We start from the raw sequence: 15,949 nt of genomic DNA on the forward strand, positions 1-15,949 counted from the left end.
GAATGTAGCGGGAACATGACATCGGCAAACACAAATCGAGTCCACTCCCATGTCGACATTTTAGCTGAACTTTAAGTTTATAATATTATTTTCCAAAAGTATTGCTGCTAACACTAACAGCTAATGCTAATATGTGCCGACCGCAGCTCCTTTCAGCTTTGACATAATTGTGCTGCGAGTGCCACTTCAAAGTGGTTATTTTGCTCTGGAACTTTGTCTAGTCATGAGAATCTCGGCGTGGGGTTGGTTGTTATGCTAATTGGTCTCACTGTTTCCTAATAGTGGGGCGTAAGTGCAAAATGAGACATTTCCAGAAACAGGCATATAAGTAAAGATTTACATGGTTGTTTAATTTCACACTTGATGGGTGGCAGGTACTCGAGACATACAAGTAGATTTATACAAGACGTTAAAAAGTCTTCTTTGACATATTTAAGTGCTGCTCAGCTAGAAAGTACAGTAGGAGCAAGTTGTAATAATCCAAAAGTGATGTTTAATTGTTTCCTGTCAATTTAAGACATAAACAGTTGAAATATAATTCTGTATGAGACCTCATAGACAAACACAAAAGTAGTGCAAAGGTTGTCTTTGCATTTCTTCTAAAATACACAGCAATGTGAGACACTTTTTTCTGTAAATCCACTTCAAACAGAGCAGCAGGCATGATAAGGTTGAAAATGGAACCGTAAAATCATATTTTCGGGTGAGAACAATAAGACAAAACCTGCATGTTTTGACACACTTCGAAAAGCCTTCTAATAAAAATAACAATGTTATTGTTAAATCAGTGCTGAAATGTTAAACTGTATTTCAACAACATTTTCCACTGACAAAGCAGATTGCTGACATACTTTCTTAATCTATGGTATCTCTCTGGCATGGTGGACATGCTGCTGTAGTGTGTGGGATGGTACTGAAGCGAGCAGTGTCTGGCAACTTTGCCCAGTCATGGGATTATCGATTCCACAGGCCTCTCAGTACCGCAGCGCTCCCTGGCATAACCGCAAAGAGTCTTAATCTCTATCCCCAAATCCCCTCCTCTCATCTGGGCTCCCGTGCCATGCAAAGACATGAAGTAAGCGTGCTCACTCTGACCGGCTACGTGCCCAGAAACACCGCCAGCTTGCCTGGACTTGAGCTCACGGACCGACGCAAGGTTGAAGAGTGTGCTGTGGTCTGATGAGCCCGCACTCCAAAAACAGTTAGGTTGAAAAATAACCCAAATTGTGTCAAAAAGGGACTGACCCAAATGCTTGTGTGTAAAATGAATAACATAGAAAACACCCCCCCCCAAAAAAATGAAATAATAATAAAATTATTTTCTTTTTTCACCCATTTTTTGCTTATCAGAATGAATAATGCACAAAACAATCAAAAATTGTGTTTTGGCTTTTTTTTTTTTTTACCCAACTTTAAAAAGTGGAAGTTAGTCTAAAAAAAATTAAATAAATAAATAAATACATATATAAATAAATAATGATTTGGTGAGTTTTTCATTAGACCAAGTTTTTGCTTTACAAAGTAAATAAATAACCCAAAACATAGGGTGAATCCCCCAAATATGGGTTGTTTTGTGACTTATTCATTCATTGGGTCTGTCCCTTTTTGATCAAATTTGGGTTATTTTTTGACTCAAAATTTTCTTTTTCATGCACAATTCAAAAAGTTGGGTCAGTCCCTCAAAAGGTGAGTGGTTTGGTTAAAAAAAAAAAAAAAAAAGAAAAAAAAAAGGGTTGTTTGGTGGGTTATTCATTTGAACCAACATTTTTGATAAACCAAAACATTGGATTGGTTCCTTTTTGACCCAATTTGAGCTGTTTTTGACTCAAAATTTTCTTTTTTATGCTCAACCCAAACAGTTGGGTCAGTTCCCAAAGTGTGAGTTGTTTGGTAAAAAAAAAAAAAAAAAGGTTGTTTGGTGGGTTATTGAGTTGAACCGACATTTTGATAAACCAAAACATTGGATCGATTCCTTTTTGACCCAATTTAGGCTATTTTTGACTCAAATTTTTCTTTTTCATGCACAACCCAAAAAGTTGGGCCAGTCCCCCAAAATGTGAGTTGTTTGGTTTAAAAAATAATAATAATAAAAAAAAAATGTTGTTTGCTCTTTTTGAGACAATTTGGGTAATTTTTGACCCAACTTTTTATTAAATTATTTTTGAAAAATGGATGGATGGATGGATGGATGGATGGATGGATGGATGGATGGATGGATGGATGGATGGATGGATGTTGCGTCCTCTGGGCCAAAGAGGAAAAGGTCCACATGGATTGTTATCAGTGCAAAATAAAAAAAAATAAAAAAAGCCACCATCTGTGTTAGTGCCCACGGCATGGTTAACTTGCACATCTGCGAAGGCAACCAGGGTCCACATAGGGTCACCGCCTTCTAACACACAGAGCAGCATCTCTGTTTGAAGGCAATCAAACCGGCCTAGGCGCGGAGATGCTCGAACCCCTCTGCGGATGAGTCAGTGCTGTGAGCGAGTCGTGAGTCATTTTTTGTTTAGACTAACTGTCTCGATGTTGTGGCCTCCTGGAAATTGTTTGTGGCAGCCCAGCAGGATGGAGAAGGCCTTGCGAAAATCTGCATTGAAGGCATAGATGATGGGGTTGAGGGAGGAATTAGCCCAGCCGAACCACACGAACACGTCGAAGGTGGTGGGGCTGACGCATGGGAAAGCCTCCCCTCCGCTCGACTGCTCGCAGAAGGGCACCATGCAGTTGAGCACGAAGAACGGCAGCCAGCAGCACACGAACACGCCCATGATGACGGAAAGCGTTTTCAGCACCTTGGTCTCCCTCTTGAAGGTCATCTTGAAGGAGCTCTCCGAATCGGCGATGCTGGAGCCTCCGCCCATGCTGTCGTGACGGTTCTTGGCGCTCTCGGCCGCCCGCTCCAAGGCGGAGATCCTCCGGATTTGCTTTTGCGCGATGCGGTAGATTTGGGTGTAGGTGACTAGCATGATAGCGACGGGGATGTAGAAGCTAATGAGCGAGGTGGAGATGGCGTAGGTCCTGTTCAGGCTGGAGTCACAGTTCTCCGACGTGACGTTTGATCTCAGAAAGGTGGACGAGGGAGAAGAGAGCGAACCGAAAGACGTCGTTCGAGCCTTGTGCCAGTTGAGCTGCACCGGAATGAAGGAAATGAGGACAGACAGCGTCCACGCCGCGCTAATCATGACAAACGCCACTTTGGGCGTCATCTTACGCTCGTAGCGAAAGGGGCTGGAGATGGCCCAGTAGCGGTCCAGGCTGATCACGCACAGGTTGAGAATGGAAGCCGTCGAGCACATGATGTCGAAGGCCACCCAGGTGTCGCAGAAGGAACCGAACGGCCAGAAACCGGCGATCTCGCTCACCGCCTTCCAAGGCATCACCAAAATGGCCACCAAGAGGTCGGACACAGCCAGCGAGATGACAAAGAAGTTGGTGACCTTGGTGCGCAAGTGGCGGAACTTGGTGACGGCCGCGCACACCAGCGTGTTGCCCAGCAACGTGGTGAGGATGAGCAGCGAGAGGAAACAACCGGTCAGGACTCGACTCGAGGAAGCCTCGTCCGAAGAGCCGCCGTCGACGGCCGCCGTAACGTTCCTGAAATCCATCCCTGAACGCGCCGTTCAAGTCATGTTGCGGGGAGACGGCGACATCGTAACCGCGCGTTAACATGTCTCCAGGCTTCCCCTGCCGCAGAATCAGTTCATCTTCTGATAAACGATGAAAGAGGTCTCGAGCCTCTCAGGGGGGCGGCGTGAGCCCTTTGACTCGGCAGACTGGATTTGACATAGTTTTAGCTTCAGTGTCCAACAGGTAACAGTAACTCAATTCCTCAGTGTAACCAAACCTCTGCAGTTTCAGAGATCAGCTGTCTGCTTGATGAGGTCATCAGCAAGCCTGTGGACGGACAACATCAGTGACATTACACTTGGGTTTGTCTTTGGCCCCCAAACATTCACTGTAAAAAAAAAAAAAAAAAAAAAAAAAAAAAAAAAAAAAAAAAAAGAGTAATATTTACAAAGAGAGTTTTGAAGATATACCAGCTTATAAAAAAAAAAAAAAAAAAAAAAAAAAGCTACTCAAGGGTTGAGGAACAAACCCACAACCTTGACGTTGGGAAACAGCCACTCTGCCACCTGAGCCATGCCATCCCAACTATGTGTTAATATATTGATGGTGTCCGGCAGAATCCGTGTACCTCCAAGACCCGTTGTGGTCTCATTTGGGATGCACCAGTAATGCAGTATAGTGGCAAACAGCAAGCGTGGCATGGCTCAGGTGGTAGAGTACTCGCAAGCTGAAGCTCATTAGTTCGTTCCTCAACGCTTGAGTATTTGCTTCTTTTTTTTTTAAGTGAACTAGTAAAAGGTGCTCAAAATTCTCCCTCTAAGATGTACTTGGAATTTCTGATTGAAAACACTTTACTAATTTTTTTTCAAGAAAATATTATTATTATTATTATTTTTTTTACAGTGTTCTTTATGAAATCACAATGTCCGTTTATTACCTTTAGATGACAAGGCTCAGTTTATAGGTCAATTTAAACTTTTTAGCACCCATCATAGAGGATTATGTGATTAATTACTGCTAATAAAGAAATTAAGGAAATAGTAATCACATAGTATTGGGCAAGGGGAGTAAACAAAAAGCATTGTTTTTGTAACAGTCTGATTTGTTTTTAAAATAGTAAATAAACAATTACTGTATTCTGTATTATTATTATTATTATTATTATTATTATTATTATTATTATTATTGACAGTATACTGAGTACTGTTTCTATTATTTTGGTTACCTCATTTGATGAAAATTAGCGACGTAGATCTCAGTCTGATATTATACATATCCAAAAGATACGCACAACATAACCACAATATAGACACTTCTTATTAATCTGACAGTTTCAAACAGTAAACATTGTACCTAATGAAGTGTCCTTTTAGAGGATATATTTACTCTTAATAATACTAACAAACACAAGAGTCATACATACCTTCATCCACATCCAGTTGTAATAATCACTGTTCAAATCTTGTGCAAAAGAAGGCAGTTTCCTCCCCCCCAAATCTCTTATTTAGGACAACACAGCGTCAAGTCATCCACGACCCCGAACATCCTCAACATAGTCCCGTTGTTTGCATCACATGGAACTAAAATCCAACATCGCGGATTGAGGTCTGCGTGCTCCCGCGGCTTCAGCGTGTCTCTGAGGACAAGCGCAGTGACATGTGCGCTCTTTCACGCACTTCTTTTCTCTCTCTCTCTCTCTCTCTCTCTTTTCTCTCTCCCAGGCGCGCTGCATGTAGTCTGCTGACCGCGTCCCATTTAAGACATCGTCGCAATTAAAAACATGCTCGTTTTGCCTTTGTGATACTAATTGTGGCATTAAAAACACCTGCTGTTCAGAAGCACATTTGAGCTGTCGTGGTTGTTCTTTCACCTCAATAACGTTAACGAAATATTGATCATATCACAGCACGTTTATAATAATATATTTATAATACATTATAGCCTATAATATGTATAAAAAATAAAAACACATACTGTTATTTCTAATCATTTGACCTAGTTAAATGTGCATCGCTCCACAAGTTAAATTAAATTAACATCCAGGTTATAAAACAGAATCAGGACATCATGCCAGGCAAAGAGGACATTGGCTCACTGTGGCCATCTTGTGGACAAGTGAGTTAGCTGCAGCTTGAAAATTAGATTTCGACGATTTTTTTTTATTTTTATTTTTTAAATAACCGCGATTTATTCTTCATCACCTCGTTACAAAATGGTCACTATTCACCTTAAGATTCTATTCTCGCCTGACAAAAAAAATAATCCCAGCAATATCTGTCAGCATCTCCACAGTAGCCGCTTGTTTTATTCACTTCCTTGCATGCATGCAGCGCATAATGGAATTCAGAACAATCGTGACATACCAGCTGTCGCCCTACATCCATGCATGTTGTGATGGGGAGCTGGAGCGACAGCTTTTAGCCTTTTTCCTCTCTAGCATCCACATTATACGCAAGTTTACAAGATTGACCATGAGGGCAGAGGAGTGATGCAAATAAGGGGCTAAAATTAGAACAATAGCTTACAGTATATCTTCATCTTCCATTTGCCTTTAATTGTCAGTACAAATCACGCATGACAGTTAATTAGCATACAGTTCTGCGACATTAAACGAGAGCGCGCACGCTGATGTTGCTTTACAATATGTACACTAATTGTGCAATAGCGCTGCCATCATAGTGCTGCACTAATAGAAGAGTAACGCTTAGCCTTTAATAGGGGCAGGTTGGCACGCATGCACACACAGAATGCTTTATTTTGTCCCACACGTCCCTGATTTCTGCCCACTCTTCTAGTTTCAGACATGGGTGATACCAAAGCGTTCGTTATGCCAGCTGTGACACATATTCCTCAGCAGAATTAGAATCGTTCTAGTGGACCTTTTCACACATTACTCGAGGTGTACATGCTACAGCTCACCATAGGGAAACAAAAACAAAACAAAGTCAGGACTCTCCGCATCATTTACATAGCTGTCCTCGGGTGTAATTCCACTTTCGACCACTAGGCGGCGGAGCACTATCTAGTTTGAGACCATGTAAATATGAAAGAACAACAAAAGATGAGTATATTATGCTGCATTTCAGCACATCATAGTTTTAGTTGAAAATTATCTGATGTAATCTCATCCTGCTTTTTTTTCATGATCATTTAAGTTTACTGTGAGACAAGTTTATTTTTTTTAATTGTAATCACATTGAGGAACTTTTGTACCGTTAACCTGTTTTTTTGGACAATATTTACATTTGTTCTTACGTTCTGTCAATATATTAACATTTGTTTGTATGGTTGTAAAAATGTCAAGTTGTAGGTGAGGTTGTGGACCCAAATGCAGAGAAGCGGGGTGAGGAGGCAGAGGTGACGTAAGAGGGGAATTTAATTAAACCAAAACAAAACCGAAATCCAAAAGGTAAGCAAAATAAGACGTTGGGGAAACAACAAGGCACAAAAAACCGGCAGCATAACGGGGTGAAAACAACAATGTGTCGACGTGGACAGAGGGGAGACAAAATACTAAATACACACATACACTAATTGATAATTAGACACAGATGGGAAAGACACAAGTGGCAGAGGATGCTGATTGGTTGACACATGAGGAAGGGCAGGCAAACACAGGTGGACATGACAATTAAACCCCAGCCATGACAAAAGTAACAAAATCAACCTAAACACAACCCAAAACATGACCAAAAAAATGAGTTTAAAGACCTGGGGGAATATTGGTTATGTAAATACTACCAAAAACAAACAAACAAACAAAACATGCTTATAGAGTATTTATTTACTGTTAGGGTATTTTATATCACACTTTTAACTTAACTAAAAAAAACAACTCACATTTGCACCTCAATAGACCTAACATGTATGTTTTAAATTGTGGAAAGAAAACCACATGGTTAGTGTAAGTCACCAAAGGGACCGAAGTGTGAGTGTAACAAAAAGGTGGGAGATCAGTGCTGTCACCTGCTGGTGTTATCATGTTTTACAAGTATTGCTGTAATTATGTATTTTTCAGCAGTTAGGCTACTGTACAGGTTATCTATACAGTCAGATTGGCACCGGGTTTAAATCTCAGCCTTCATTTGGGATGTTTGCATGTTATTTTGGTTGTGTGGGTCTGCAAATGTAAATGTCTTATCTTGACTGTGAATGAGAGTGTTTCACAAATCAAGCTATATATAAGTACTTGCATGATTCTAGGGATGTGCCAGGTTGTCATTATGACAAGACGTGCTATGTGTTATTATGACATGAAAAGGGCTCTGTCATGAGAAAATGTTGGCTGCTTATTTTGTTAGTGGTTTCATGTATGCTCATTAGTGAGACTTCTTCTTGGCCTGAACAAATGTCATAACATGATACAATCATCTCTCGAACCACTGTGTAAAATGTTTGTTTTAAATTATGCAGTCATTTTTCCACATAGAAACACAGACACCCACCGCCCCCCAAAAAATATCCGTGGTGAAATAAAGTTGGGGGAACACTGCTGAACAAGAATCTTAAAACTTGTCAAATAAATAAAATAACAATACAAATATAAATAATAATAATAATTTATTGTGCATTTTGAGAAATAAAATGATTAATTTGCAATTAACCATGAGTTAATTATTGAACCCATGCAATATTTTATCCAATAAATGTCTCTGTTAATTGGCCTCGTAATGCAGCAAAGTCACTCTGCAGCCTTTGCAGAAAAACATTTTTCATCATCCAAACATGGCGAGTCGAGTTGTGGCCGAATAGCTCAATTTTGGTCTCATCTGACCGCAGTCTGTCTCTGCTAAAAAAAAAAAAAAAAAAAAAAATATTTTAAATCGCTGCCGTCACTGATACTCTGCAGTGATGCAAAAAAGAAACTTCCTAATCTTAAGTCTAAAAAGATTTTCTGGTCTCACATTTGTGTCGCAAAGTGCAAGTTTTGTTTGATTTTTGACAAATAGTTTTTCACTTTAATTCCACTTTACTAATAAAAATAACCTTTTTTTTTTTTTTTTTTTTTTTTTTTTAAATTTATTTAACTGAGACTGTTACCCAGTGCAACAGCAAAAATTGAATACAGTCGAGACTGCAACGTCTCAATGCCAGGGCATGCCACAGCTGGTACACTGTCGGTCTATCTTATCAATGTTTTGCATGTAAATCCTGTAAACAAAGCACATTCCTCCTCTTTGAACTAAGAAGAAAAACACAAGACTTGGTTCTTGGTTTTAGTGTGAGGATAAGAAATATGCGCAAGACACACAGCTTAGAGCTAAATCGTATTTTTTTTTTTTTTTTAGTGTAAACTCTGCCCTCTTCCTCTCTCTGCTTCTTGCTTCTGCAACGTGTGTGCGTGTGTTTTGTGTTGTGTGATCAGTGTGCATGTCAGCACGCAGTATGTCACCATAACGACTCCGGCTGCATTCCCCATGCTTGAAATAGATACAAGGAGATTTCTTGCTCACTGCTATGCAGTAAAAAGCACAATACGGGCTTCCTTCTCACTTCTACAATGATGCAATTTCCAAAAGTCAGTAATAAGAAATTATTTTTTTTTATTCAAAGACAGTAACAAATATTCATAGATTTTTTTTTTCTTGCATAGTAACTGCATGAAATTCCTTGAACTGCATCTTAATATTATAATAAATAGATTGTCAAATAAATAAATACAAAACAACATTCATATTTCTTTTGTTCTTAGCATTAGACTGTTTTACATTTGGTGTCCTTTGTCGAAAGGATAATTAAAAACTGCATTGCAGCCACATTGCATTTAAAAGAGCGCTTTATCTTTTGCTTTCATTCAGTTTCCTCAGGAACGTCATGTAGGGTTTGAAAGGCGTCAGGGCTCCTGCGTTCGCTTCCATTTCGCACTCATGGTCAGCCTGGAAGAGGAAAAGAGGTTTCGTGTTACTGGAAAATGCAATATACTGTCAGTGTCATCTATTAAGCACGACGCATTGTGGACAACCAAATCAGTCTAAGTAGGAAACATCCATAGAAATAATACAGGAAATGTAACAGGTATGAGCTTGCAAAATGGATTTGATTTGAACATTTTGTTTAATTGGTAGTACGGTGGGTCAATGTGCTTGAATCTGGATTCCGGCACGTACCGAATCTAAGCTGCAGCGCACCTGTCACCCTAATGAGGATAAGTCGGTGTAGAAAATAGAACCTAATGTTTAATTCATTAAATCAATGATTAAATAACAATTAACGGCAATAAAAATGTTCAACTTTCAATGTTTACAACATTTGGAAAGTCACCAGAACCTTAATGGAAAGTTGCACCTTGTCAATTCATTTCTACAAAACCTTGTGGAGGTGTGAATCATGTTAGCTTTAACGGGTCCTTCTGTTCTCTATGTATTTGTTTTTCTTTGATCTTGTCGGTTGTTTGTGGGTTTGATTGTCTGCAACGTTTCCTCTTCACCCTCACACTTGTGAACTACTCAATATTAACACGTTTTGTGGGCTGCTGAGCTTTTTTTACAGGTCAAAATGAAAAGGAAAGGCAAATATAAAACATGAATAACATTTTTGGGTTGTTTACAAACTTGGGTGGACTGGATGGACATGCTAATTCCGGTTCGTTGCAGTTATTTTAAGTTCATCGGTATTGAGTACTGACTTAGATTTTATTCACAAGTTGACTAAATATTCTGTCATATATGAAGGACTTATATCAGTTATCAGGTGAGATGACTTGACTTGACTTGACTTGACTTGACTTGACTTGACTTGACTTGGAGCATTGCACCATATCGAGTAGGGCTGAACAATTGACCATCATCATGTAGTAGAATGCAATTTTCAATTTGCAAAGGTTGCAATTGTTAAAAACAAACAAACAATAAAACCCAACCGCTTCATTTTAGTCCGTTTATTTATTAATTAATTAATTAATTAATTTATTTATTTACATTTGTTTGTTTGTTTATTTATTTAATGCCAGTTCACTTTTTTTTCTCTCTTTTTTTTTTATTCTGTTATTTTTACAGATAAAACTGGAGGCTATGGTTACCAGAATAAATCTGTAAAAATGCTGTGCAAATGTAAAGAACTTTACAGAACCACTTGTACTTTTTACTGGTATTTAATGTCCAATAAACGTTAATACATGAAAGTTAATTTTACTGGTATTGAATGTACAATAAACAGTAACTGCTTGTAAATTTTACCGGGATTCAATGTACAATAAGCAAAATCTGCATTTAAATTTTACAGAACAGTATCAAAGCTGCATGTTCTTGGTAAGTGATACTTCATTTAACATTTTTCCATCCTACAAGGCCCTCAAAGTACTTTCCATTTTGACTACTTATTCACTTACTGATAACGCAGCATCAGGATGTTCAGTAGCTTGCTCAAGGATACGTTGAATTCAAACCACAACCTCAAGGTTGCGAGACAAGCACTCTACCATTAAGCCACACTACCCCATTATTGTTAATAAATTATCAGTAAAGGACTGAAGCATTTATAAGATTAAAATGCTGTATAATATAGAAGTCATTTACATTTGCACTATTTTTTTTATTCTGGTAATCCTCAACTGTCAGTTATTTTTTCCAGTAAAAACATTTTTTTTATTTAACAGTGCACAATCACCATAAATGAGTGATTTAATAACAACTATTGTCATTCTTCGTCATTTCTTAACGAAAATAGGCAAAGATGTGGATGGGGAAAAAAAGTGCCCGGCATGTGCCAGAAATGGCCTCAGCACACTGTATTTGTCGTTTCTGTTAACTCACCTGTTCAAAACAAGGCCTCAGAAGCTGCAGATTCTTCTTGAGCTCCGTGAGGATGTTCTCATTCTTGGGGTGTACCGTCACATTACTTAGAAGAGTCCCCAGCTCTCGGCTGAAAACCTCCACACAGAAATCCTGAAATTGAGAGACGAAGTCATCAGGCTTTTCTCTTTTTAACTCATTCACTGCCAGTCCAGGACAAAAAAGAAATCTTTGACGTCTAAAACCGTCTATGGCAGTGAATGTGTTAAAGTTGGATGTCCGCATGTTTTGAATATTCTTGGAGGCTACACAAAAGTAGATTTTTTTTTTTTAACTATGTGTAGTAAACGCTGCAATTTACTGTTGTTGCTTTAATACCAAGTTGATGCATAACGAAAAAGCTTTTTTGCACATTGTTTTATTGCGTGTCCAGGAAAAAAAATGAATCTTTGACGTCTAAAGCCGTCTATGGCAGTGAATGTGTTAATTTCACCAGGCAGTGAAATAAAAAAGAACTCACCGCGTTTTGGCACATCTCTGCGGATGGCATCAGCACGGCGTCTGGCTACAAGGACGGAAACATTTTAGGTAAATTGAAGGGCACTTAGAGACAATCCATCCATCCATTTTCTTGACCGCTTATTCCTCACAAGGGTCGCGAGGGGCGCTGGAGCCTATCTCAGCTGGCTATGGGCAGTAGGCGGGGTTTAGAGACACTCATTCACAATAAAGGACAAATCAATGAAGCTGGCATGTTTCTGGAAGTAAGCACATGCGAAGTCCTTCGCAAGAGGACCTGAGCCAAGATTCGAACCCATGAGGAACTCTTGATTATGAGACAGGTGTGCTACTGTTACTGTATCAAATGCTAGATAAAACACAAACTATGGAAGAAGGCACAAAGTGACTCAGTAGTTCATATTTTGCGGACTCTCTTGGACGATACGCCACGATGCGTGTTTGAACTGATAGTTTAATGGTGATCTGATTTCCAGGTCATTGTACACACAGTCCAGGAAATAAAATACGATTGCACCTTTGCGGCCATTTCCAAGATATGCACTCAAGAAAATGATTAATGCATTTTTACTTACAGATGCGATAAAGAGTGGTTTGGTTTTGTAGAGTTTGTTGAGCCTGTCCAGCCTTCCAATCATCTCCATGCGCAGGTTAAAGTTGACACAGTCGTCAGCACTGTAGCAGAAATGCAGCAGCAAGACAAGAGCAAACACGCACTTCATCATACTGTTCCTCCAACTCTCGTCTATCTCGCTCTCTCTCCTCACAGGTCCGCCTTTATTTCCTCAAGGGTGACCGGTTACTAACATGACCGGCACGGGCCCATTTTTATTTGGTTCGCAAAGTCGCCACGGAAAAGGAAGAGACTGATGTCATCCCTGTGCACCTACTCAAAATGCAAACGCGCTGTCAAAATTTGAAATTGCTCAACAGTTCACACCACCAATCGTGTCCGACCACATTCTCACTCACCTGATGAGATTAGACCGTCTTGTTATGACACTAAGAGGTGAGAATTGTGTGAAATAAATAACTGGTCTTGACTGTCTCATACAAAAGGCAGAAGAAAGGGAAAAGTATTGTTTGCCTGAAATGATCATATCTGAAACGGCAGATGTGGATGCCATGAGAACTAGTCTGGTCATTGTCATATAAACACAATTTCACTTTTAAAAAGTAAATTTGTTGCTTGTTTCATTTACGTAATCAAACATGTGATTACTAATCAATAATTTCACATTTGTAAGATGAACATGATTCAGCCAAGTAGAATTTTGACTTCGCATTGACCAAACATGAGGTAATCACTATTCTGTGCTGCGGAGTCATCACAAGTGTGGACAAGTAGCTTATCAGGGTTGGAAAACTTGACAAGTGTTGCTTTTGGCATGATGACCGATAAGTTAGCATATCCGCCTCGTAGTCAGAGGTCACGAGGTCAAATCCAGGCTCTGGCCTTCCTTTGTGTAGTTTGCATATTCTTTCTGTGCCTGTGTGGGTCTTCAATCGAATACTGTACATTAATTTATTATTTACTATTTTATTATTGTAAATTTAAAAAATTACTCTGAACCAAAAACCATTATGGTTTTCTTTAAAGCCAGGTGACCAGACGTCTCAGTTTAATCGAGATTTTGAGCTTTGTGTCTCAAGTACTGGTGGATTTTTCCAGCCCAATTATTTTATCCCATTATTACCCAGGTCTCGTCCCGATATTCCGTTTTTCAAGTCCAGTCAGCAAGCTAATCGTTTGGGCCAAGTGCATGTCAATCACACAGTTGTTAAACCAATTAAAAAGTAATTTAGCTCTTAAAACGCCAGCGTGTTTTCATCATACCGGAACTAGAACTACTTTGTGCTTCTGTGTCTAAGAATCATGGGAAATGTAGTCCCAAGGTTGCCACAATGCAAGTTGAACTTTCTGGTGGCATATTTCAGCTATTGAACTGTCAACCCTGTGATTGGCTGGCAACCAGTCCAGGGTGTACCCCGCCTACTGCTCAGAGCAAGCTGAGATGGGCTCCAGCACCCCTCGTGACCCTTGTGAGGAATAAGCGGTCAAGAAAATGGATGGATGGATGGAACTGTCAACCAAGATAAATTTAGCATTATTCAAAAGTAATAAGACAACTAGTTCCTCCTGAAAATGTATTGTATAATTGATTTTCAGCATAATTGTAGTGTTACGGTTGTTCATTTTGAAAAATCTGATCACCCTACTTTAAACGGTAAAGTAAACAAAACAAAAAAAAGTGCTAATATAATAATAAATATATTCCATGCACTGCGATTGGCTGAAAACCAGTTCAGGGAGTACCCCGCCTACTGGCCAAAGCCAGCTGGGATAGACTCCAGCACCCCCCCCCCCCCCCCCTTGTGAGGAGCAAGCAGTTAAGAAAATGGATGGATGGATGTTCCATGTTCTCATAAATATTGCCTTTGTGGAATATGAATGAAGCAGAAAAATCCTTTCTATCAATCTCAGCGGGCGGCCATTTTGTCACTTGCGCTTGACTGAAAATGACTTCACACTTGCTCAGGACTCAGGTAACAGCCAATCAGAGCTCATCTTGCGAACGTCACGTGGCCAAAGTCAGCAAACAGGTGAGTTGTGAATGTGATTGGTTTTCACCTGAGCAACTGTGATGTCATTTTCAGTCGAAAGAAAGTAGCAGTGTTAGACAAAATGGCTGCCCCCTCGCAGATAGATATAAACGAGTGGATTTTGCGGTTAAGTCATGTTCCACAGTCACATTGTTAACCAGAATGCCGTGTTTAGACTAGTAATGCTGCGTAGAACATATTATTGTCAAGAATTATTTTATTTTTTTTTACTTTACTTCCCCTTTTTTTGTGTAAGATGGGCAACCCCTGTGTTTTTTTTTTTACTCTACTCCCCACATGTCATCATGCATCCTTTTTAAAAATAACTTTTCAAACACGTTCACATGGCTATTGAGTAACCTTTGTTGGTGGTGACTGTGACTTTAGAATAGTTTCTGTGGTTATCTATCGACTGATGAATAATAAGCATGAGGGGACTTTCTGATTAATATCTAGAGCACAGTCACTAAAGAGTTGGGGAGAGCCCACGTGTCACACAATCCTCAGCTATCTTATTGGTGAATGAATATGTAATATATTTAATACATGATAAACACTGAGTAACCACAGCACGGTATGTGACAATCGCATTCAATTTCTCGTGTTTTCCCAAGTCAGGACATTTCCCGGTTACGAAGGTGGGCGACGTGATTGGTTACCAGGTTACTGATTGTTTTCCATTTGAGTGTTTATATATAAGAAGGGTTTTTCATACCAATATTCTCTGTAACTAGACTAAGTGCGTCTCCGGTTCGAGTCCAGGCTCGGACCTTCCTGGGTGGAGTTTGCATGTTCTCCCCGTGCCCGCGTGGGTCTTCTCCGGGTACTCCGGTCTCCTCCCACATTCCAAAGACATGCATGGCAGGTTAATTGGGCGCTCCGAATTGTCCCTAGGTGTGCGTGTGAGTGTGGATGGTTGTTCGTCTCTGTGTGCCCTTCGATTGGTTGGCAACCAGTCCAGGGTGTCCCCCGCCTACTGCCCAGAGCCAGCTGAGATAGGCGCCAGCGGCCCCCGCGACCCTTGTGGGGAGTGAGCGGTCAAGAAAATGGATGGATGGATAGACTAAGTGCAATTTCTGGAGAAATTGCGGGGGAATGCTGAACGCTGAATGCTAATGTGAAATGCTTGTGAAGTAAATTGAGAGATAAATTATGAAATTCTAACCTCCCGGTTACTGGACAATGCGCTTTAAGCAATGTGCCACCAAACAGTATCAGAGAGCTGGTAATGATGATAAGTTATATGCATGAAAGTGGGCGTGGAAAGTGATACTTAGAAAAAGTTCAGTGTCTGTCCCATTGAAATGAATGGGGAAAAGTTGATATTAAATTTAATTTATTTAATTCAATCTCTGGTGTAATAACCTTATTTATTATTTGATCGATTGATTGATTGATTGATTGATTGATTGAATTATTATTATTATTATTATTATTATTATTATTATTATTATTATTATTATTATTAATTAAATCTCTGGTGTAATAACCTCATTTATTGACTGATTGAATTTTTATTATTATTA

At 39.6% G+C, this 15,949-nt stretch overlaps 2 protein-coding genes across 2 annotated transcripts; both read right to left on the reverse strand.

Moving 5' to 3' along the window:
• Positions 1-323: 323 nt before the first annotated feature.
• On the reverse strand, positions 324-5,276 carry LOC144026103 (D(1) dopamine receptor-like). Its single transcript, XM_077532643.1, has 2 exons — positions 4,994-5,276; positions 324-3,897 (listed from the first exon to the last, which is right to left on the reverse strand). Exon 2 carries the CDS (start codon positions 3,606-3,608, stop codon positions 2,499-2,501), a length of 1,110 nt encoding a protein of 369 aa, XP_077388769.1. The 5' UTR covers positions 3,609-3,897; positions 4,994-5,276; the 3' UTR covers positions 324-2,498.
• Positions 5,277-9,096: 3,820 nt separating this feature from the next.
• On the reverse strand, positions 9,097-12,720 carry LOC144026221 (uncharacterized). The gene is made up of 4 exons (XM_077532811.1): positions 12,395-12,720; positions 11,821-11,865; positions 11,322-11,453; positions 9,097-9,446 (listed from the first exon to the last, which is right to left on the reverse strand). Exons 1-4 carry the CDS (start codon positions 12,542-12,544, stop codon positions 9,348-9,350), a joined length of 426 nt encoding a protein of 141 aa, XP_077388937.1. The 5' UTR covers positions 12,545-12,720; the 3' UTR covers positions 9,097-9,347.
• Between the last annotated feature and the right edge of the window lie 3,229 nt (positions 12,721-15,949).

The sequence above is a fragment of the Festucalex cinctus genome, chromosome 9 (genome assembly GCF_051991245.1).
Source record: "Festucalex cinctus isolate MCC-2025b chromosome 9, RoL_Fcin_1.0, whole genome shotgun sequence".
NCBI classification, from domain to species: Eukaryota; Metazoa; Chordata; class Actinopteri; order Syngnathiformes; family Syngnathidae; genus Festucalex; species Festucalex cinctus.